The sequence below is a fragment of the Lissotriton vulgaris genome, chromosome 11, assembly GCF_964263255.1.
Source record: "Lissotriton vulgaris chromosome 11, aLisVul1.2, whole genome shotgun sequence".
Lineage (NCBI taxonomy): Eukaryota > Metazoa > Chordata > Amphibia > Caudata > Salamandridae > Lissotriton > Lissotriton vulgaris.
Window position 1 is genome coordinate 856,944,384 of NC_141699.1, and position 24,591 is coordinate 856,968,974.

General features: G+C 49.7%; 1 protein-coding gene across 3 annotated transcripts in view; it reads left to right on the plus strand.

The window, feature by feature from the left end:
* Positions 1 to 24,591, plus strand: part of YEATS2 (YEATS domain containing 2) — a 1,498,478-nt gene that overhangs the window by 1,201,703 nt on the left and 272,184 nt on the right. For all 3 annotated transcript variants that reach the window (XM_086943990.1, XM_086943991.1, XM_086943992.1), the window contains exon 25: positions 18,614 to 18,693. In XM_086943990.1, the coding sequence (XP_086800116.1) occupies positions 18,614 to 18,693 (80 nt within the window). The remainder of the gene's footprint in view (positions 1 to 18,613; positions 18,694 to 24,591) is intronic.

The following is a 24,591-nucleotide window of genomic DNA, read 5'->3' on the forward strand; positions in this document are numbered from 1 at the left end:
TTGGGCCTTGAGCTCACCGTCGCGGCCGTGAGGACTAACCTCCTCACTGAGGTCCTTAAACCGCAGTCAAGCTCGGCCGAGCCTCTGCTGCCCTTTAATGAGGCCTTGACTGACGTTCTTTTGGGCACTTGGTCAAGGCCCGCTACGGGTTCGCCCGTAGATAGGAACGTGGCCAGACGCCACTGCCCAGCCCCGGGCGACCCATGTTTCCTGTCCACCCACCCCACCCCCGAGAGTCTGGTCATCCAGGCCTCCAATTCCCAGAGCGCATTCCCTTCGGCTCCGCCGGACAGGGAATCCAAGAGGTACGAGCAGTACGGAAAAAAGATCTTCTCCTCCCTTAGTCTGGGACTGCGGTCTTCCAACACCGCATGCCTCTTGGGCCGCTACACCCACTCTCTGTGGGAGACGTTGCGGAAGTGCTGCCAGAGTGTCCGTTGGAGGTACGGGCCAAACTCGGCCAAGCCCTTGTGGAGGGTCGGGATGCAGCCAAATATTCTATCCGGTGTGGGCTGGATACCACCGACTCACTAGGTAGAGCGATGGCAACGACGGTGGCGGTTAGGCGCCACGCCTGGTTGCGGGCCGCCAACTTTTCGGCAGATGTCCAAAACACTTTGATGGACATGCCGTTTGATGGCCGTCGCATTTTTGGCGACAAGGCAGACCATGCGCTTGAGCGCTTTAAGGACTCCAGGGCTACGGCCAAGTCCTTGGGTCTCTCGGCCCCGCGCCAGCAATCGGGTGCCTTTCGCTCCTTTCGTGGCCAAGAAAGGGGCGTCCCCACACGTGCTGCCAGCCACACGCCACAGACTAACATCCAGCACGGTGGCGGCCGTGGAAATCACCGTGGAGGCGGTCGGGGACAACAGCGAGGCCAGTCCACACCTTCCCCCGCAGCATCCGCCTCTAAACCCTCCTAGTCCGTGCTTCTCGGCCCATGTGACGCCAGTGGGGGGCAGGGTTCGCCATCACCACTCTCACTGGCGCACTGTCACTTTGGACAGGTGGGTGCTGCAGATCGTCCGGAGGGGCTACTCCCTTTCCTTTGAGACGACCCCTCAAGCCATGGCACCGCAACACCACCGTGTGTCAGGGGATCACTTGCGGCTTCTACAGGAGGATGTTTCGGCCCTCTTGGCCAAGGGGGCCATCCAGCGCGTTCCTGGGCCAGAAGTAGGACGTGGTTGCTACTCCCACTACTTTCTGGTACCCAAGAAGGGCAAAGGGGGCCTACGCCCTATCTTGGACCTACTGAACGTCAACGGCTTCCTCCAGAAGGAGAAGTTCAAGATGCTGACTCTGGCTCAGGTCTTAGCTGCCCTGGACCCAGGAGACTGGATGGTAGCGTTGGACTTGCAGGACGCTTATTTCCACATCCCCGTCCTGCCGGCCCACCAGCGTTACCTGCGGTTCACGGTAGGCCACTAGCACTTTCAGTTTACCGTGCTCCCCTTCAGCCTTACCAGCGCCCCACGGGTGTTCATGAAGGTGATGGCGGTGGTCGCAGCTCATCTGCGCAGGTTAGGGGTTTCAGTCTTCCCCTACCTCGACGACTGGTTGTTGAAGGCGGGCTCGCCCCAGACAGTCGTCAACCACCTCCAGACGACGGCAGACCTCTTGCACCAGCTGGGGTTCTCCATCAATGTGCCGAAGTCACACTTGTGTCCCTCTCAGAAGCTCCTTTTCATCGGAGCGGTTCTCGACTCGGCGCAGTTTTGGGTTTACCCACCCGAACAGCGGGTTCGGGATATACAGGCTCTGATTCCAATCTTCCAGCCTTTATCCCGAGTTTCGGTCAGGTTGACGCTGCGGCTTCTGGGGCTGATGGCTTCCTGCATCCTTCTGGTGCATCACGCCCGTTGGCGGATGCGGGCTCTGCAGTGGGACCTGAAGTTTCAGTGGGCCCAGCATCAGGGCAACCTGTCCGACCATGTCCTGATCTCGGAGGGCACTGCGAGACAGCTGCAGTGGTGGCTCACGGACCGCGATTGGGTCAGCGGCAGATCCCTCTCCCTTCCCCAACCGGAGCACGTAGTTGTGACGTACGCGTCCCTCCAGGGCTGGGGAGGCCACATGGGAGAGGCGGAGATCAGAGGCCTCTGGTCTCCGGCGGAGTCCCGGCTCCATATCAACCTTTTGGAGCTGCGGGCGATTCGTCTAGCACTGAAGGCATTCCTCCCCTCTGTCCGTGGGAGTGTAGTGCAAGTGTTCACGGACAACACCACCACCATGTGGTATTGCAACAAACAGGGCGGGGTGGGGTCGTGGACCCTCTGCCAGGAGGCTCTGCGCCTCTGGCAATGGCTGGAACATCAGGGCGTGACTCTGGTGGTTCAACACCTGGCAGGTTCTCTGAACGCCAGGGCGGACGAACTCAGCCACCGGTGCATGATGGATCACGAATGGCGTCTGAACTCGGACGTGGCTCAAGGTCTGTTTCTGCAGTGGGGAGAGCCTTGGTTAGATCTATTCGCCACCGAAGAGAACGCGCAATGTCATCAGTTCTGCACGTTGGAATTTCCAAGGCGGCACTCACTCTGAGACGCTTTTCGTCGCGAGTGGAGTTGCCGTCTGTTGTACGCCTTTCCCCCTATACCACTTCTTCCCTGAGTGCTGAAGAAGATCAGGCGCGACAGGGTACAAGTCATCCCTGTGGCTCCGGACTGGGCACGAAGGTACTGGTATCCCGAGCTACTCAGTATGTCAGTCGATCCACCGGTTCGTCTGCCTCTTCAGGAGGACCTTCTGTCGCAGCAGCAGGGGACGGTCCTCAACCGAACCTGTCCAGTCTCCATCTCCATGCTTGGAGATTGAGCGGCGACAGTTGAGGCCATTTGACTTGCCTCCTGAAGTCTGTACAATCATTCTGGCTGCCAGGCGTCCCTCCACAAAGTCGGTATACGCCTGCAGGTGGAACAGATTTGTGGCATGGTGCACAGCAAAGGCTGTGGATCCTCTCTCTGCCCCTCTTTATGAGGTTCTTCTCTTCCTTCTTTCTCTTGCCCAGCAGGGCTCTGCTCTGGGCACTAACAAGGGCTATCTTTCCGCCCTTCCAGCGTTCCTAAGGCTGCCTGATCAACAGTCTTTGTTCAAGTCCCCTATTGTAAATCGATTCCTGAAAAGCATCACACACACATTTCCACCTGTTCCCTTTGTGATGCCTCAGTGGGACTTGAACTTGGTTCTTACATTTCTGTTGTGCGTTCCCTTCGAGCCGCTCCACAACTGTCCTCTTCGCCTTCTTACTTTGAAGACTGCCTTTCTGGTAGCCATCACCTCTGCCAGGAGAGTGAGTGAGCTCCAGGCTCTATCCTGTAAACCTCCTTTCCTTTCAGTCCATCCGGACAAGGTTGTGTTGCGGACAAGGCCCTCTTCCCTACCCAAGGTAGTCACGGCCTTCCACATTGGGCAATCCATCACCTTGCCCACCTTCTTTCCGCCCCCGCATCCCTCGAGAGAGGAAGAGAGGCTCCACCGTCTGGACCCAAAACGTGCGCTCTCGTTCTATCTGGATCGCACACGCCAGTTCCGGGTGGATGACCAACTCTTTGTTGGTTACGTGGGCGCTTAGAAGGGGAAAGCGGTACACAAGCGGACCATCTCGCGGTGGATCATCTTGTGTATCCAGGCGTGTTACTCCTTGGCAAAGAAGGAACCCCCTGTTGGGCTGAGGGCTCATTCCACTCGAGCCACAGCGACTACAACTGCCTTGGGCCTGGGTGTGCCCTTGCAGGACATTTGCCAGGTGGCTACGTGGGCCTCGCTGCACACGTTTGCAAGACACTATTGCCTGGACAGCCAAGTCCGGAGGGATGGCTTCTTTGGCCGTTCCGTCCTCCAGGACTTTCTGGTGTGATTATTGGTTCTCAGACCCACCACTGGGGTTGGTATTGCTGGGGTGTCTATTCTAAGTTAAGGAATCTATCACTAAATATCTGTAAGAGACATTAGTTAGTGATAGATTATTTACCGACCCACCCATCCTCCCCATTCTGCGAACCGATATCTAGGGTTTATGTCATCCCCTTTCAGGGCCCTAGTTTCAAGGCACCAGTGTTGGTTTTTGGCATAGCTCTGCGTTTCTGGCGCGGAAAAGCTGCGTCTAAGAACTGACGTCAGCACGCGGAGGCGGCGTCCAAGTACTCAGACGACGGCATCACGGCGCCCACGACGCCGACGACGGACGCGGAGCCTCAGACGACGCCTACCGACGCGCAAGGGTACTGCTAGGCAAAAGTTTCCGGATCCAGTCTTGACGCCTGGGGATATTCTAAGGTAAGGAATCTATCACTAACTAATGAGTCTTACAGATATATCGTTACACAAGTAGTAACTTGTGCTACTGAAGGTAAGTAATTTGTTCTTTCATGGTCGTTTAAGGTGATTTGTGGTAGAGGCTATTGGGTAATCGAGTTTAGACAGAACAAGGGAGATGGTAGCTTGGACCTTGTGTGGAAATCCTAAATGGAGGAAGATTCGTCAGTGTTTTTATAGTAACAAAGCTTAATCTTGCTAGTTTGTCCACATGTGCATTCATCGATAGCTTGTAGACCATGGTCATTCGAGGTTTCTTACTTCCTTCTATACTTTAGGCGGTGTTCTCAGATTATCAGGCTGGGTGGAGAGCGGGTCATAATGTTTCCAATCGCCATACAGGAGTATTTCTGTTTTTTCAACTAGTGAATTAAGATTGAAAAGATGGAATTTCCTTTAGAGTTAGAGTATTTCATTTAATTTGTTAATTACAGGTGAAAATGTGGGTCTGAAGTCAGTGCAGTTCATACGTCTTTATTTCGATCAGATAACAGGTAACAGACGGGTGCCTTGCTCTAATAATCCATGTCCAACCCAAGAATATTGCTACAATAATCGCCACTGGGGCAGATGTATTCGTCCTCAGCAGCCATAGAGATTCCTATCCCACCCGTGTTCTCAAGTTAGTACAAATTGGTTTTAACCATTTTCTCCGGGGGGCTAGGTAAGCTGGGCAGACAAAGAAAACATGGCCAATTGACTCTTTCTGTACATTACACCAAGGGCAAGTGTCTTTTGACTGACCCCGCCATTGGTATGTAAAGGATCTCAGTGGTAACGATCCGGCTCTAAACTGGTGATAGAGCTTCCTGTCACTGCTCTTGGTGATAACATCCCAGTAATCTTCTAACCAGGGGTCGAGCTTATGATCCAAAAACCTACCAGACAAAGAGTATGAGTCATACTGGACAATAATCTGATTTCTTTGAGCCACCCAATACAGTTCCTTAAATACCTTTTTTGGAGGAAATGCATTATTTCCAGGGGCCAACCACAGCTGACTAAGGCCCATGTTCTCCAATATAAATTTTACATTCTTAAACCAGGGGAGATTACCTGAACCCACTATAGATCTAAGGTCTTGGATTTCCTTTGCTAAAGGTGCGAGTTCCGGAGTTGACCATATCCTTCTCCACAAGGCAACAGTCCTAAACCGAGAAACTTCTTCAATGGCGTCAAGCCGTCAAGGCGGCAAGAAGGGGGGCGGGTTGGCCATTATTTACAAAATGGTCCATCTCATCCACCCCATTTGACCCTATTGACAGTATTGAAGGGCTTCCATTTTGTGTTAAATGCTCGGCAGCTGTATCCTTCACGGGTCTCTTACTATATCGACCCCCCAACTCTAGTCCCTCTCACCTTCCAGCTCTTCTGGTCTACATTAATCAGTCCTGTGCTCGTTACGCCAATTTTTCAGTTCTAGGCGACTGTAATTTACACATTGACGACCCCTCGTGTCCGGTCAGCTCTAATTTTCTATCCACTCTGCCTTTTGTACCGCTTTTGGCCGCCATAAGTGTGGCAGGGTATGCTCAGACGTGAGTCCCTTGCTCACTTTGCCACTGGATTCGAGCAAGCCGGCCTGAAGACGGCTGGAATGCCAGAAACCGGTCCTCGGAAGCTTGTTTCCGGTCCAGGGAAGACATGGCTTGGCAGTTCGGGCTGGACTATTCCCATGAGGCACAGGGTCAGACTGATTTGCATATGGCCATGTCTGAACTGGGGTGGCAGAGTGGGCTAAAGAACGGTGATGGATTAAACCCAGATCTTTTGACTGGGTGTGAGTGTTTGATTGATTCAGATGCTCCGTCCATCACCACCCCCTTTTGTTCCGCTTTTGGCCGCCATAAGTGTGGCAAGGCATGCTCAGACGTGAGTCCCTTGCTCACTTTGCCACTGGATTCAAGCAAGCCGGACTGAAGAAGGCTGGAATGCCAGAAACCAGTCCTCGGAAGCTTGTTTCCGGTCCAGGGAAGACATGGCTTGGCAGTTCGGGCTGGACTGTTCCCATGAGGCACAGGGTCAGACTGATTTGCATATGACCATGACTGAACCGGGGTGGCAGAGTGGGCTAAAGAACGGTGATTGATTAAACCCAGATCTTTTGACTGGGAGTGAGTGTTTGATTGATTCAGATGCTTCGTCCATCACCACCCCCTTTGTACTGCTGAACTTGTCAGCAGCATTCGACACCGTCTCCCATCCAATTTTACTGGATCGACTGAAAGCCGTGGGAATCCAGGGCAATGTCCTTAAATGGATTAGCTCTTTTTTGTCTAATCTCACACAACTGGTCCACACTTCCCCTTTCACTTCCACTCCCAAGCCATTGAAATGGGGTGTCCCCCAGGGCTCCTCCCTGAGCCCTCTACTTTTTAATGTTTATTTTTCCCCGCTTGCTGACATGATTTCCAACACCGGCATTAAAACCACTTCTTACGCCGATGACATTCAACTACTTTTTACTTTTGACAACCCATCTACTTTCACCTTTGACCCCCTCAAATCTTGTATCAGAGACATCGCTCACTGGATGGACCTTAACTCCCTGAGATTGAATGCAACTAAAACAGAAGTGCTTTTCTTCAATCAGCCCTCCCCTCTCGACTCTATCTGGTTGCCGGTAGATCTGAGTCAAGCTCCCACCCCAAAAGATTCAGTTAGGAATCTTGGAGTACGTTGGGACCAACAGCTGTCACTGAACTGTCAAGTCCAATCAGTCTCAGCCGCTTGTTTCTCCAAGATTAAAATCCTAAAATAACTAATTAATTACTTACCACGTGACAATCGAAAGACAATAGTCCACGCGCTGATCATCTCCCACTTGGACTACGCGAATGGACTCTATTTTGGACCACCCACTGGCCTCTGTCACAAACTCCAAACTGTTCAAAATGCTGCAGCTCGCTTGATAGGTGGCCTTTCACGTAGACAGCATATATCTCCATACCTCCGCGAACTGCATTGGCTACCCATGAGCAAACGCATTGAGTTTAAAGCTATGACACTAGCCTACCGCTCTACCCAGGGTAACGAATTACTGCAATTCTCACTCACTTTGCTCCAATTCTAAAGGACTACTGGTCATGCCAAGATTTAAAAAATCTCGCTCTGGTGGAAGAACCTTTGAACTAAGCGCTGCCCAGCAATGGAACAAGTTGCTTCTCAAGTTACGCATGAGTAAGACTTATTTATTAATTTTTTTAATTTGTAAGGCGCTACAGCTACCCAAAATGGGTTTCCCGGCGCCGAGACACAGCATAAGGATGTCAGGAGAATTTACTGGCTATTCTTGTTATTGTTCGAATAGCCAGGTCTTGATGTGCCTTCTGAACCTGACATGGTTTTCCTCCTTTCGAATGAAGGGAGGGAGTGCGTTCCAGAGGGATGTCCAAGGTGGGCGAAAGATCTGCCTCCCATTCTTGCCAATTTAAATCTTGGTACACAGAAGTTGGCAGCTGATTGCGAGCGAAGATTGCGCTTGGGAGTATACGGGTGAGCCAGAGCTAGAAGGTATTTGGGTACTGTACCTGCTTTATTTCTGAACATGTAGTTCAGGGCTTTAAAACGGATTCTGCTTTCTACCCTGAGCCAGTGGAGTTCCCGACGGTAGCTCGAGACTCCAGAATTTTTAGGGATTCTGCACAGTAGTCGGACTGCAGCGTTCTGGACAAGTTGTAGTCGACTGACTACCGCTTTATTTGAGCCAAGGTACAGAATGTTGCTGTAGTCAAGCCGTGATGTTATGAGGGCATTAACTACGGTCTTTTGAGTGGAAGAGGGCAGCATCCAAATGATTTTCCTTAGCCATTTGATGATGGTAAGGCATAGGCCGACAACTTTGTTGGCCTGTTGGCTCATGGAGAGGGAGCTATCCAAGATGACTCCAAAATTACGAACTTGAGTCACTGGGATAGGAAAATTACCCATCTGGATTGGCCAGTGTGAAGGATTCCAAAGATCTTGACGTTTTCCTAAGAGAAGAATCTCAGTCTTGTCTCCATTGAGCTTTAATTGGTTTCTTGTCATCCAATTTAGGATGTTTTGAAGCCCTGATTTGAGGAGAGATGGGGATGTCGGACAGGATTTAGATAGGGAGAATATAATTTGGGAATCGTCGGTGTAGGTCATGAGGGTAAGTCCAGATTTTTCGGCTAAGTCAGCTAGGGGTCTGAGGTAAAGATGAATAAAAAACAGGGGACTCAATATGGATCCCTGTGGCACGCTGTGAGAGGCATTGAATGTGTCGGAAACGGCCAGTGAGGATGGTATTTGGGAGGTCCGTTCCGCCAAGAAGGATCGAATCCAGTTAAGCGCTTTTCCACGGACACCGTTTCTGTATAAGGCCTTGATGAGAATTTCGTGGGATATGGTGTCAAAGGCCGCGCTCAGATCTAAAAGCACGAGCGCGACCGTCTGACCTTTATCGAGGAGATTCCGGATGAGTTCGTAACTCCTAGAAGGGTGGTTTCTGTCGAGAAACTAGCCCGAAAACCCGATTGTGAGGGGTGCAAAAGCGAATTCTCTTCGGCAAAGGTGGATAAGGCCGAGTGGACGTGTCTCTCCAAACATTTGGTGAAGGCAGGGAGCAGGGATATGGGTCTGTAGTTGGCTGGACTTTCCGGATTAGCATTAGGCTTTTTTAGCAATGGCGTTATCATGGAGTGTTTCCAAAGGGTCGGAACTGTAGAAAGTTCAAACGAGGATTTAAGCGTATCTACGATGATTTCCAGGGAGCGATCGTCCAGTTGTTTAATTATTTTGATCAGGATCGGATCCCTGGGGGAGCCTGTCTTGATGTTCTTAAAAATGGTTTTCAGTATCTCTACCGAGATGGGAGGCCAGGCTTCCAGGGTATTTTCACAGGATGGAGCATGTTCCGAGTCAGAAAAAGGGGGTGGTTCATTATTGTTGGTATTAATGTCCCTGATGATTTTCTTGATTTTTTCAGTAAAGAAACATGCCAGATCTTGGCATTGTTGAGTGTTCAGTGGGAGAGCCGAGGCTGTGATTTGTGCGCCTGCTAGTTCTTTGACTACATTGAATAAAGTTTTCGGCTTATTTGTTGCTTCCGTGATAGTATTAGAAACAAATGAGGCTTGTGCTTTTGCGCAGGCAGTATGATATAAATTCCTGGCTTCATGATAGGTCTTTTTTGCGTCAGGGTCGTAGTCTTTTCGCCATTGGCGCTCAAGTGCCTTGCATTTCGATTTTTCAGTTTTTAAAAAGTCATTGAACCATGGGGCAGGGTGGCGGTGTCTATTTCCTTTGATATGATTGGTGGGTAAACAGTGATCAGCGGCGTCGCTGAGCCATTCGTGAGTAGCTGCCGCTAGGCTGTCCATGTTGTGACAGTTTCTAGGAGGGTTTTCATGGAGTGCTGAATTTAGTTTTGCCGTGTCCAGTAGCTTCCAGTTTTTCCTGGACGTAGCTGGAAAGTCAGATTGCATATTAGAGGTAGGTGGGAGATTTATGCTGAATTTTATTAAATGATGGTCCGACCAACAAATGGGAGTGGTGTTATGCCATTGCAGCTCGTTGATATTAGAGATAATGGGGTCGAGCAGATGGCCCGCTTTATGTGTAGGTCCAGTATTGACTAAGGTCAAATCAGACTGAATCAGAATTCCGTCGCGCTCTGAAAACTTTCCTTTTCTGTCGGTAAGCACCCATCTCTGGTTCTTCCCTGATATCTCCAATCAATCAGCGCCGGGACACCCCGTTGGGGTAGCTGAGCACTTTACAAAAGACACAATAATAATAATAATGGATTGACAACCCAGGTCCAGTAACAGGGGTTTCATAGGGGTAGATTGAGGCAGACCAACAAGATTGCGAAGAAATTTATTTTGTACTCTAACTAGCGAAGACAAATCCGAGAAGCCCCAAAGGTCCGCTCCATACAAAATTGCAGAATTTATTTTAGCATTATATATTTTAAGTGCAGGACCAACCCTTTTTGTTAGTGAGGTTCTCTGTTCCTTGATAAGACACCCAGTCAAATGGGCGAATTTCAAGGAGAGTACATCAATCTGCGGTTTCAATCTAAGCCTATTTTCTAAAACCACCCCCTAAGTAGGTAATCACTTCCACCTGCTCTAACCCAATGCCATTCAAGCTAACATGACCCACTACCGGCCTATTTTTCGTTAGCACCTTAAATTTGGTCTTGCTTACGTTGACCTGAAGATCATTATGCTTGCAAAACTCCTCAAATTTATTTAGTACAACTTGGAGCCACTTTTGAGTTTTAGATAGGATAAGGGTGTCATCTGCGAAGATGAGGAGTGGGAACTTTGTGCCACCTATTGCCGGGGCATCTGTTGGTGTGTCCGCAAAATACTGCATAACTCTGTTGATAAATAATAAAAACAGAGTTGGTGTGAGTACGAACCCCTGGCGGACTCCACAAGTGACTGGAAATCTCTGTGTAACCTGCCCCTGCCTGCCCCATCTAACCTGCGCGAAATTTGCCTCGTGCAGTCTTATTACCAAATCCAAAAGATCACTTGGCATACCCATGGATCCCAAAGCATCCCATAGCTTGGTTCTGGGGACAAGATCGAATGCAGACTTTAAGTCTACAAACGCAGCATAAATTGTTCCTCCACCCAAGGACACCACCTTCCAGTAAATAGGAATAAATATAAACACATGGTCGATCGTACTGACACAGGATCTAAAACCAGCCTGCATGGGGGATAAAATATTCTCAGCATCCATCCAAACCTGGATTTTGGCCAACACCATCCTAGCTATAATTTTCTGGGTAGCGTCAATTAGACTAATGGGGCGGTAATTCCCCGGGGCCGAATGGTCCCCCTTTTTAAATATAGGTAGTATTTCGGCCCCCCGCCAAGAATCCGGAATCGGGGCCCCAATAGCGATTGCATTCGCTAGTATGGTAATATACGGCACCCAATTCACTGGATCATACTTAAATAAATCTGCCGGAATACAATCCATGCCTGGGGCCTTACCGGCTTTTACCAGACCCAATGCAATCTCTCTCTGCATCTTTTTTCTCAAACACTGTGTGAGGACCCGGCGTCCTTGACAATGGGGCACTCACGGCAAGGCCACAGGCAGTATCTATTTCATGACCCTAAACTGGGACTCAAAATAAATCAACCCAATCATCCGCTGCTACATGATTTGATGGAGTTTGCAATTCCAAAGTACCTCCCCATTTGACAATTTGCCAAAACTTAGTCTGATTACTAGACCTGCTAGCCTCATAAAGATCCTGCCAATGTCGGTCATCCCATTCTCTCTTGGCCTCTCTCTGGATCTTTTTGTACTCAAGCCGTGCCTTCCTAATATCTGCACTAACACCGGTTTTTAGCGCTTCAATCAGGGATCTATGTGCCTGACGGCATAATTTATTATTAATTTGTGACCAGATTTTGAAGCCACAATTCTCCCAGGCTTGGTATTTTTGAAAAAAAGGACTTTCAGAGTGCTAAAAAGCTGCTCGTGAAGTACGCTTATATGCGCCAGATTATCCAGGGGATTGGCCAGTACCTGAAAGGCATGCAATGTAGTTAGAACTTCGTGGGAAATCCTGTCCAAAACTGTAGGGTCTTCCATTACCCTACTCCACCGCACCCTACGACTATCATTTGTTAAAATGACCTCTGCTGTAGCGCTCTCGGTGGCTCTAATACTCACTGGACTACTCTCTAGCTTTAAACTGAGAACCAGTGGATTATGATCACTCTCCGACCGGACGGAAACTAACATGTCCTCCAAAGATGACCACATTTGGCTTCAATTAGGATGTAATCGATTCGACTCGTTCTAATACCATTGTCCAATGTAGCCCTACCCATTTTGTCGGAAAGAGATCGACCATTGACTGCTCTCAGCCCCCACTCGAGGCAGAATCCCAACCAGTGTAGTGCAGCCTCAGTCACTTTCTTAATTGGTTTCAATTCAAGAGAAGGGACATTCCAAATCTTATGTTCTTCTGCATAAACATCCTCCCCGTCCCCCCTAAAGGGCTCAAAGGTACAATTAAAGTCCCCAGCCACAACTACAAACATGTCCCTCCCCATAGAGTTAAGTAGAGAATCAAGCTCATGAATAATCACCGGTCTCCGCCCTCCAGGAAGGCCTTGGGCATAGACATTAACAATAAAGATCTCCCAGTGGTTCGGCCTGGTGAGCTTTATCCCAAGAATATCTGGGTTATATACAATCACCTCTGTGGGCCTAAGTCTAAGAGACTGTCTTACCCAAATTATTAAGCCTCCTGACGCTCTACCTATATTGGCCCTAGTAACAGGTTTATAAAAATTAAGATACCCTAGGCGGTGAATAGCGTCAGTAGCCCAACTCTTCTGAAAAATTAGGATCTCTTGAGCATCCACAAAGTCTGCCCACTCACCTATTGCTACTTTGCTTTTCAGCCCTGCAATGTTCCACAAGACTATTTTAAGGGGAGCATCCTGACTTGCCAGCTGAGATTGGGCTAGCACACTCGGGTTGGACTCCAGAGACCACTCAACCTCCAACGGCGATTCTCTACCCGAAGGTTCACTGGCTATGGAGACCGGGGGAGACCTTCCCTTGTCAGCACTAACCACCTGGCCCACCCGATCCTTCACTATACTATTACAAGGTACAGTTGCGCCTCCGGGAGCGACTGCATCCCCCATAGAACCCTCCTCCGATTCGGAGCTTCCAGATTGCTTGGGCAAAACGTACCCACCAGATTCAATCTTAAGTCAATCCACCCCTCTAAACCAGTAAGAAGGTCAAACCTATGAGATAGGGGGAGATAATGTACCGACCGATCGGAGTAGTTAACTCCATAGGGTCTTCCCTGAAGGGATTTAGACTGGGGGTTGAATAGGCCACCATTTATGCGTGGATAAAAGTAATCAAGGCTCAATGATTGAACATCACCCACTCTCCCAAACCTAGGTTCTCTTCGGATGTAGCCAACCACCCAGGGATCCCTAAGGTTCACAACAACACAGTCTCTCTCTAAGTCCTTGGGTCTGTGTCCCACCCAGCTCATCCTTCTAACTCCTAGTATCTCTGTGTTGGAATTGGGGGTAAGAGTTCTATTCTTGTTGAGCCAGTAGATTACCTTGTTTTTCAACTCCCTATGCGATTCTAAAATCTCCTTCCCTAATGCTCGTACTCCCACCAGTATGATCCTGTATGGCGCGGACTCTGGGGGGAGATTTATGCAAGGGAGACGCTGTTTAGAGACCACCTTCTCCAGTGAGGTATGCCCATTATACTTTCTACCTACATCTAAAACACGTGGTGCAGACTGCGTTCTAGGCACCGCGCCTACCACCTTGCCCCCGTCCCTGGTAATGCCCGGGGGGGTTTTACCTACAGGGGGGTTCTCCAGACATGATTTTTCAGACTGGGTGTTGGGCTTGGCAATAGCGGCTTGTAGGGCCACCCCAACGCCATTACCAGAACCCAAACCCTTGGAAGTAGTGTCTGGGACCTTTATGTTATCCATACCTCTTACCATATTGTCCAATGTAATTGAGTTTGCTACAAATTGTTTCTCAATTCTATCTAATTTAGAATTGATCATCCTAGTTCTTTCCAAAAGAGGTAACATCAAAGATTTAATCAAAATTTCTATTTTACCCAGGAACCCGACATCGTCTAAACCACAGAAGGGGGATTGTTCAGTAATTCTATTGGGGCCCGAGAGGGGCTAGGGGGCGGAACGGCAACATGAGGAACCGGGATTTTGGTATTTTTCTTTTGAATTTTTGTCAGACCCCCCTTCAAAGGACCACCCCCTCTTTTCCTTTTGTTGTGTGTAGTGGTAACTGGTGGACCCTGGTTCTGAGCTAAAGGGGATACTCTGTGTGTTAAAGGAGAATTTAATACTCTTATATTGGAGCTACTAGAGACTGTACTAGTTGTAGATAAGTTCAGAATAGAGCAGCCCACTACATCATCAGAGGCTGCCGGCAAGGGACTTGCACTACAACCATGGGTAACTAAAGGATCTGTTTGTCTTAACGGTTCGGGAGAGACCACTGACCCAGTTGGACCTAAAGATGAGCCTTCCCCGTTATAAGATCCAGGGATAAGCGCTTCTCTGTGAGGGCTATTTCTTTCTCAATAATTGTTGTAGCCCGTTTAAAAAATTGGTCCAAAGTACCAGTAACCCCCCTCCCGATGACGAAAGGGTTACATTTCTGTCCTTGCCAGACCGTAAAGACATGATAGCTGGTTCTTTAGGACTTTAGCACAAGAAAGAAAATCATACAAGATCATTAAATGGCAATATGAAGGAATGCAAATGTAGGTTCATAAAAGGATATAACAGGGAACCACAGATGAAAGAGGGGGAGCCCAGCCCGGCCTCGGACGGCCCACCCTTTGCCCGGGTTTCGCCCGCGTGGGTCCCGCGATAGCGGTTATGGGCGTTACTAAATAGGAGAAAAAGTGCAGGAAGGAGGGGGCAGGAAGAGGCACCAGGTGCCTGAGATGACAAACTGCTAACAACTGGTCCTCGTAGTCCTGCTCCCGCCGTTAGAGCCCAAAGGTAACACTTCAGCGTCCGTAGCACCTCTCTGGTCCTCCCAGTCCTGCTCCGCCGTTAGAGCCCAAAGGTAACACTTCAGCGTCCGTAGCACCTCTCTGGTCCTCCCAGTCCTGCTCCGCCGTTAGAGCCCAAAGGTAACACTTCAGCGTCCGTAGCACCTCTCTGGTCCTCCCAGTCCTGCTCCCCCGTTAGAGCCCAAAGGTAACACTTCAGCGTCCGTAGCACCTCTCTGGTCCTCCCAGTCCTGCTCCGCCGTTAGAGCCCAAAGGTAACACTTCAGCGTCCGTAGCACCTCTCTGGTCCTCCCAGTCCTGCTCCGCCGCTAGAGCCCAAAGGTAACACTTCAGCGTCCGTAGCACCTCTCTGGTCCTCCCAGTCCTGCTCCGCCGTTAGAGCCCAAAGGTAACACTTCGGCGCCCGTAGCACCTCTGGTCCTCCCAGTCCTGCTCCGCCGTTGGAGCCCAAAGGTAACACTTAAGCGTCCGTAGCAATTCCTAATTAAAAATAAGATATGGGCTTTTTAAAAAACTCACCAGGCAGGGTCCAAGAAGTCCACGACTACGAGCGGCCCCCGCGGAGCGGGGGCCGCGAGTCGTATATGAAGGAGTGCAGGAAGGAGGGGGCGGGATGAGGCACCAGGTGCGGGAGATGAGAAACCGCTAACACCTCTGGTCCTCGTAGTCCTGCTCCGCCGTTAGAGCCCAAAGGTAACACTTCAGCGTCCGTAGCACCTCTCTGGTCCTCCCAGTCCTGCTCCGCCGTTAGAGCCCAAAGGTAACACTTCAGCGTCCGTAGCACCTCTCTGGTCCTCCCAGTCCTGCTCCGCCGTTAGAGCCCAAAGGTAACACTTCGGCGCCCGTAGCACCTCTGGTCCTCCCAGTCCTGCTCCGCCGTTGGAGCCCAAAGGTAACACTTAAGCGTCCGTAGCAATTCCTAATTAAAAATAAGATATGGGCTTTTAAAAAACACACCAGGCAGGGTCCAAGAAGTCCACGACTACGAGCGGCCCCCGCGGAGCGGGGGCCGCGAGTCGTATATGAAGGAGTGCAGGAAGGAGGGGGCGGGATGAGGCACCAGGTGCGGGAGATGAGAAACCGCTAACACCTCTGGTCCTCGTAGTCCTGCTCCGCCGTTAGAGCCCAAAGGTAACACTTCAGCGTCCGTAGCACCTCTCTGGTCCTCCCAGTCCTGCTCCGCCGTTAGAGCCCAAAGGTAACACTTCAGCGTCCGTAGCACCTCTGGTCCTCGCAGTCCTGCTCCGCCGTTAGAGCCCAAAGGTAACACTTCAGCGTCCATAGCAATTCCAGCAGCACTGCCTCCTTCAGCGCAGGTAATTTGTCGAAAGGCCGCAAAGTCGTCATATCTCTAAGTGGCTCACGCTGAATTTTCGAACTTCAAATCAATAAGCATTTGCTTCCTGGCTCTTCTGATGAATTCCTGAAGCTTTTGGATGATTTTAATAGTGAATGAGGACTACTACTGAAAGGGGTATTATCTTGGTGTTCGACATGTAACTCTACCTTAATTACTCCTCAACTGAAAACATTCAGCAACTGAAATCCTGCTTCAAACTAATTCTGATGAAGATGCCAAATACCTACCTTCAGTTCAACCTAATGAACGTAGAATTACTGTTATTTACCAATAGCTCCAAACATCCACAGATTCCAACTTAGCTGTTTGACATGGGCCTAGGTGGTGTTGCCATTTAGCTGACAAACATAGCTAAATCCCTAGAACTCCCCCTTTAAAAAAAAACTGAATTTTAGAGTATGTATTGCCAGGGAGACAAGGTGCTTTGTATCATCTCTCTCTCCTGATGAAAAGGTAACTGTGTCCCCTCAGAAAATTATTTCAGAAAATAATTTTAGAACAGTGCAAGCCATGATCCTCTCTCACTTAGCCTGAGGCAACACTGTTCAGCCACCTCCGGATCCTCTGAATGGCATCATACAAAACCCCATCACATCTCCTCAAGACTATACTGGCTCCCCGTCCCGATCAGTATCATGTTCAAGACCAGCTGTGTGACATGCATAGCCATCAGAAATATTACACTTACATACCTGGTCACAAAACTAGCCACCTTTGCAAGCCAGTGTCATGGCAGGAACGAAGACATCTTTAGAAAAGAGATGAAAAGATGCAAAGAAAAAACACAATGCTGCTTTATGTACACAACAGGATCGTACAAAGAATCCCCACTGACATCAGAACTACTCAAACCCTCCTGCTGTTGGGAAAGAAACTGAAGACGCATCTTTTGAAGAAGCATTACCCTAACACACTAGAACTTACCTGTGACGCACCCACCAAATACAATAGTATTGGTCCCTGAACTATTAACTTTCCATTGATTGCCATCTAGGTTTGCACCAAAGTACAAGTACCAGTATATGCATACATAAATTCGATACAAAGACCAGTATTGAAATCTCAGGTAAGTAAAAGGTTATTTAGGGTGCAATGGTACCCATTAAAGATGCATTGCCTAGGTCTAGAACCAGGATTGTTCTCGAACTGTGAGAAAGTGAACAGTAAGTCCAGAAGAGATTCCATCTTTGAAATTCTTCTACAAAATGAGCAAGACCGTTCTACCAGTAGAAACTTCTCTATTTTAGTACTTTCTACGGGAAATAGCGTTTACATCGTTGTTGTTACCACGCAGGTAGGTAACAACGCAGTCGTTATAACGACCGTGTTGTTACCGCGCATGGCTTTACATTGCAAGTCATGCTCTAGGTGTCTTGCAACACCAGGTAATGTTTGGATTTTAAATCCAACACATTCCCTGCTGTTGCGCTATCTTGAGTAGGAATAGTAATTTATAAAATTCCTAAGTCCAGCGGGCCATCTAGCGCAAGTGTTAGAAATGACTTGCGACGTAAAGCCAAGCATGGTAACAATGCGGTCGTTTTAACGGCTGCATTGTAACCTACTGCATGGTGATAGCACGCATAGTAAAGTGCTATATTCCTTTCTACAGGAAACAGCATTTACAACGCTTTTGTTACCACGCAGGTAGGTAACAACGCAGTCGTTACAACGACCGCGTTGTTACCACGCGTGGCTTTACATCACAAGTCGTTTCTACGACTTGCGCTAGGTGGCCTGCAACACCAGGGAATGTGTTGGATTTTAAATCCAACACATTCCCTGTTGTTACGCTAACTGGAGTAGGAATAGTAATTTATACTATTCTTTAAGTCCAGCGCGCCATCTAGTGCAAGTCGTAGAAACGACTTGCGATGTAAAGCCAAACGTGGTAACAATGTGGTCGTTTTAACTACCGCGTTGTAACCTACTGTGTTGTAACAACATGCGTAGTAAAGTGCTATATTCACTTTCTACAAATCTGAAGATCTACCATTGCCACCCATCACTACCCCAAACCCGAATACTCCTGTGGAAGGATCCCCACTTGAAAAATATAAACGGGTACCAATTGTTCCAATTACATTTAGAGCTGTTTTGTGGACGGAAGGTTCCTTAACAGCACGTAACAAAAAGTTATTGAGATTAAGCGTGGAGTCTATATTCATGGAAGTATTGATGTTTTTGCCTATAAATTGGACTTTTATCATTGTATTGTAAAAAAGTTCAGTAACCATTTTATTTGAAAAAAGGTGCATATATGCCATTATCATATAAACGTATTCTGGTGTGGGTCCACTAAATCCTGAGCAAGGGCACTGGAATTTAATCAATTTGGGAAAATGTTCAAATATCATTTGTTTCACGCTGTCCTCTGTGCTTTTCAAGGTGAAGATGCCGAACCATTCTGTGCAAAGTCTGTGGAGCAATATTATAGCTGGAATATTGGAAAAAGAAGGGCCGCTGAGGTAATTATTTTCTGGTCCTTTATTTTTTTAAATGTATGTGGTTTAATTTGTGTGACTAAGGACCTGAATTGCAGGTTTCAACTTCAATTTATCTGTTGTAACAGTGTGTTACTTCCCTCCTCTGCAAGGGACAATGAGAGCCATTCTCAGTCTACCCGGAATGGACTCCAAGACAAATCCTGAGGGTACCATGCCATTAAATTGACACATATGTAACAAAATCAGTGGTTCATCTAAGCATTCTCAAATAAAAATAATTTATCTACTAAAATGATTTGTCTGTATCGAGTTCTACATTGCACCTAATGAGTTCACAGTAAACTTCAGTCCAGAATGATAATTCAGTGTTCACTATAAACACCCCAAAAAAAGCATTCTTAGGCTTAATGTTGGTAAAATAGTATATTCCTCATTCCATTTTAAATTCATTGAAGTGGTAAGTGGTGCAGTGTTCCAGAAGTGCAATAGTGATTCAGCTTGTAGAGATATTTACAAGTATCTGGGACAAAATGCATACAAGGGTTCAAAACATAAATTATGATGTCAATAAAATGATTCTCTAGATGCATTGATGCACTTGTTTGTGTCGACAAAGTTTTAGCTTGAATGAATCTGTGAGTCATACTTAAAATCAAGCACGGGCGCACATCTGGAAATTTCAGGAATGAAGGAATTAATTAATCAATATGGAGGCAAGTCTGTCCGAGTTTGGGATACACAATAACATGCTATGTAATTAAATATGATGATGGTTAAAGTCTCCAAATAATTCCACTCATTAGTTAAATCCTAATGAATTTGAACAATTGGATAGGGAAGTGTCCCCAGTACAACAAAAGTGGAAGGGGTCAGACCTTTATGCAACTAGCTTACCTCCGCTGTGGAAAAGGCAGGGCTGTGTGTGTTATGATCTAAATTGCAAGTCCTATGAAACAAACACATTGTATGCCACTTAGTATTAAATGCAGGATTGTGAAATATACATAATTCACAAGGAGGGCACGAAAAATGTGGTCTAAAAGCCCCGAACAGGATCCTCTGGAGTTAAGGTAATCCGGGTCACATCTATCAGCATTAAGTGACTACTGTTCACACAAATCAACACTGAAAAATTCAAGATAGTGATGCCCAGTGTAGTCTCACCAGTGGTCAAGATGGTTGGAGGGTTTGTGTTGAGGAGGGAGAGGCTTTCCTCGCCATGGATTAATGCCTTGTTCAAGGATAATAGTGCTCTTTGATGTCTAAAACTGGTTACATATTTATGCACTAATAGATAGATAAAATAACACTTCTAGGCCTGTTTTGAATTCACAATTAAGACTCAAGTGAACACATATATCAGTACATAAGTAAAGGTAGAGCATGGGAATTTGCTTTACAACAGGGCTAGGATTCTCCACCAATAATAAATTATTGATTTGTTAAATAATTCATAGATCTGGAAAAAAAAGTTAGTTATAGATTCCTTACCTTAGAAACCCCCAGACGTCAGACTGGATCCGGAAAGTTTTTCGTCAGCAGTACCTCTGCGCGTCGGAAGGTGGCGTCGGTCAGCTTTGCGTCCGTCGGCGTCTTGGTCGCCGGAATGACGCTGCAGTAGCTACTTAGACGCCGCCCTTGCGCGCTACTGTCAGTTCTTTCTTTTTCCAGACCAGCCATAGCAGATCCGATGAGAGTGGTACCTCCAATCACTTTTTGACTGAAACTTTTGAGCAACTTATGTCCACGCCTTTTTTTAGTCTACGACTCCTGGTGCACGTAGGGACTGATGTCAGTTACGGATCTGCACTGCGAGTGCCTCTTTTGCCTGGAGCGCAACCACGACCCCAAGTCGTGCTCCGACTGCCTGTCCATTGCTCCGAAGGCTTTGCGGGAGCGGTCCCGAAAGTTTCTTGATTGCCGGCAGTCAGCTCAGCGCCGTTCGAGGTTGTGAGGGAAGTCAAGGGACCGGTTGTGGAGCCATCATCACTCTTCCAAGTCTTCACACTCGGGGTCAGGTAAGTCCAAGCACAAGAAGAAGTCGAAGAAGCACGCCGCTCTTCGATTTCTCCCCGTCGGTCGGCTGACGCGACAAGGGATTCAGGCGGTGCCCTTCCCGCAATTCAGCGTGCGGAGCCCAAACAGTCGACTCCGGGCTTCTCTCCCTTCCCGGGACCCGGATCGACTCCTGCCCAGCTTCGTATATTTTATGACTCGATGCACGCCATCTTTGGGCAGCCCGAACCCGCCGGCAAGCCTTCGGGCCCTGTAGACTCGGTTGGTGGGCCTAGGCCTTCTCCACCGACCGCACCGGCCCCGGCACCACAGGACGCCCTTGGATCCAGTCCTGTATCCGGATCGGCACTGGTTGACCCGATTACACCGCCACAGGCGCTGCTTCCTCAGCACCGCTACCGCAGCGGACGCCGGTCGTGCCCCCGGCCGGCGTCAACCCCAGCCACCATCCTGATGTGGACCCAGAGCCGGACCGGCATCGCCTGACACCAGATCCGGTGCAGAGCAGGGTTTTTGTGCCCCTATTTACTCCTGGGGTTCCTTTTCAGCCAGATTGGCACCCAGACGATGAGAAGGAGGACTGGGAGGGATCAGGTGACCTTCTGACTAATCAGCTAGAATCTGAGCAGGACTGGAGCGTCAGACAGGATCGGAAAGTTTTCGTCAGCAGTACCCCTGCGCGTTGCGTCCGTCGTCTTTGCAGTGATTGCCGGGATGACGTCGCTGGAGTACTTAGACGCCGCCCTTGCGCGCTGACGTCTGTACTTTTTTCCGTGCCAGCAAGCGCAGATCCGGGAAGAGCCTACCCTTAGTCATTTTTGTCTATCTTTTTCGAGTCGACTCCACTCCTGGTGCCAGTAGGGATGCCCGGTTTCAAGCCGTGTGACGCCTGTCACCCACTGATGTTGGTAACCACGATGACAAGTCATGCCCCGACTGCCGGGCCTTGATGTTGAATGCTAGGCGGGAGCGTTCCCGTAAGCTACTCGAGCTCCAGCAGTCGGCTCCGCACCTCTTGAGGTCCCGGTCGAGCAGGAAGTTGATGGACCCTTCGCGGAGCTGGCGTCATCACCGATCGTCGGGATCCAAGTCCTCTCACTCTGGTAAGTCGAGACATGGCAAAAAGAAGTCGAAGAAACACCGTCGTTCTTCGACCTCCGCTCACGCAACTCGCCTGAGGGTTTGGGTGGCACCGTCCTCGCTGCTCTGGTGGAGCCCATGCAGTTGCATTTAGCCCCACACCCTCCGGTCCCTGGGCTCAGTGCGACTCCGGAGCAGATTCGAGACTTCCTTGTGGCGTCTTCGGGCCCCGTGGGTCTGACTGGGGGTCCTGGCCCTGTGTTGCTGGCGGCTTCGGCCTCGGCACTGCTGGCGACTTCGCTGGTGACTTCGGTCCTGGCGCCGCAGGACCCCGTGGGATCCAGGCCTGGATCCCGGTCGACGCTGGTTGACCTCACGACTCCTCTGCCGGCGCCGACCCCCTCAGAGCCACCGGTTTCAGCCCTGGCGTCGGACTGGCGCCGATCGGCACCGTCTCCGACGCCGACTGGTGAGTTGGTCACCTACGCCTCCGTCATTTCTGACTGTTTATAAGGACACGGATGAAGGGGAAGACTGGGAGGGGTCTGAGGACCCTCTTGCACAGCAGTGCCAGTTAAGTCAGGACTGGGCAGATGAGCTATTGGAGGCCAGTGGCCTAGACACTTCGCCTGACACTGGTTTTCTCTCTCCTTCCGTGGCTACGGAGGAGGGAGCTACTTATGCTCTGGTGCTGCGCAAGGCGGCCAAGGCCTTGGGCCTTGAGCTCCCTGCAGTGGCTGTGAGGACTAACCTCCTCACCGAGGTGCTTCAGCTGCCAGTATGCTCTTCGGAGCCTCTGCTGCAGTTTAATGAGGCCCTCACTGACGTTCTGATGGGCACTTGATCCAAGCCCACCACAGTCCCTCCTGTGGATCGAAACGTGGCCCGGTGCCACCGCCCAGCTCCGGTGACCCCTTCTTTCTGTCCGACCACCCCACCCCTGAGAGTATGGTTATTCAGGCGCCCACGTCGCAAACCGCCTTCCTGGCCGCACCCCCAGACCGGGAATCCAAATGCTGGAACAGTTTGGCAAGAAACTGTGTTCGAGGCACCATCAGTCTAGGGTTGCGATCCATTAATACCGCATGCCTTTCGGACCATTACACCCACTCTCTGTGGGATACAGTGGCAGACCTGCTGCCCCAGTGTCCAGAGGAGGCCAGGACACGGCTCGCCCAAGCTCTTGCTGAGGGGCGGGATGCAGCACAGTACTCCATTCGATGTGGACTTGAAACCACGGACTCGCTGGGCAGAGCGATTGTAACAACGGTGGCGATTCGTCGTCACACCTGGCTGAGGTCCACAAACTTTTCAGGGATTGCCCAGAGCCCTCTCATGGACATGCCTTTTGATGGCCGTCTCCTCTTTGGGGACAAAGCAGATAGCGCGCTGGAACATTTTAAGGACTCCAGGGCTACAGCCAAGTCCTTGTTCCGGTCGGCCCAGCGCCAGCAAACTTCTGTTTTTCGCTCCTTTTGTGGCCACGGAAGGGGCACCCCCGCACGTTCGTCCAGCCACATGCCGCAAAACTAACCTCGACGTTTTCGCGGACGTGCATTCTGCCGTGGCGGAGCAGGGGGACAGAGAGCTGGTCAGTCCACAGCCGCTCCCGCAGTATCTGCCTCAAAGCCTTTCTAGTCCGAGCTTTTAGGCCATTTCACGCAAGTGGGAGGCAAGGTTCGCCATCACCTGCTCCACTGGCGTACCATCACTTCAGACAGGTGGGTGCTGCAAATCGTCCGAAGCGGCTACTCCCTTCCTTTCGAGGCGACCCCTCCAGCCATGCCACCACAGTACCACCGCATGTCGGGGGATCACTTGCAACTTCTCCAGGAGGATGTTACGGCCCTCTTGGCCAACGGGGCCATCGAACGCGTTCCTGGCCCAGAAGTAGGACGGGGTTGTTACTCCCACTACTTTCTAATTCCCAAGAAGGGCAAAGGGGGCCTACGCCCTATCTTGGACCACAGGAGCATCAACTTCCTCCTCCAGAAGGAGAAGTTCAAGATGCTGACGTTAGTTCAGGTTTTGGCTGCCCGAGACCCTGGAGACTGGATGGTAGCGTTGGACTTGTAGGACGCTTATTTCCATATTCCCGTCCTGCCGGCCCATCAGCTTCACCAGTGCCCCTCGGGTGTTCACGAAAGTGATGGCGGTGGTCGCAGCTCATCTGCGCAGATTAGGGGTTCCAGTCTTCCCCTATTTCGACGACTGGTTGTTGAAGGCGGGCTCGCCCCAAACAGTTGTCGGAGGTGGTACAGAGCCTCTTTCTGCAGTGGGGAGAGCCTTGGTTGTATCTATTCGCCACCGAAGAGAACGCACAATGTCAGCAATTCTGTGCGTTGTAATTTCCTAGGCGGCACTCGCTAGTCGACGCTTTTTGACTTGGTTTGAAGACCCACCTCTCGGGTTGGTATTGCTGGGGTATCTATTGTAAGGTAAGGAATCTATAACTTAACTGTTTCCTTCAGATGAACAAGTTACTTCCATTCTGTAACAATATATCTGTAAGAAACATAGGTTAGTTATAGATTCCTTATCAACCCACCCATCCTCCCCTCTCTACAAAACTGATTTCTAGGGTTAAGGACATCCTTTCAGAGCCCTAGCTTTGTGCACCAGTGGTCAATGTCTTGCATGGCTGTGCGTTTCTGGCTTGGAAAGGCGTGTACAGAACTGACGTCAGCACGCGAGGGCGACTTCTAAATAGCTATCGCAACATCATCCTGACGGCCATGACGCCAACAACGGACGCGGAGCCGACTGACACCACCTTCCGATGCGCAGAGGTACTACTGACGAAAAACTTTCCGGATCCAGTCT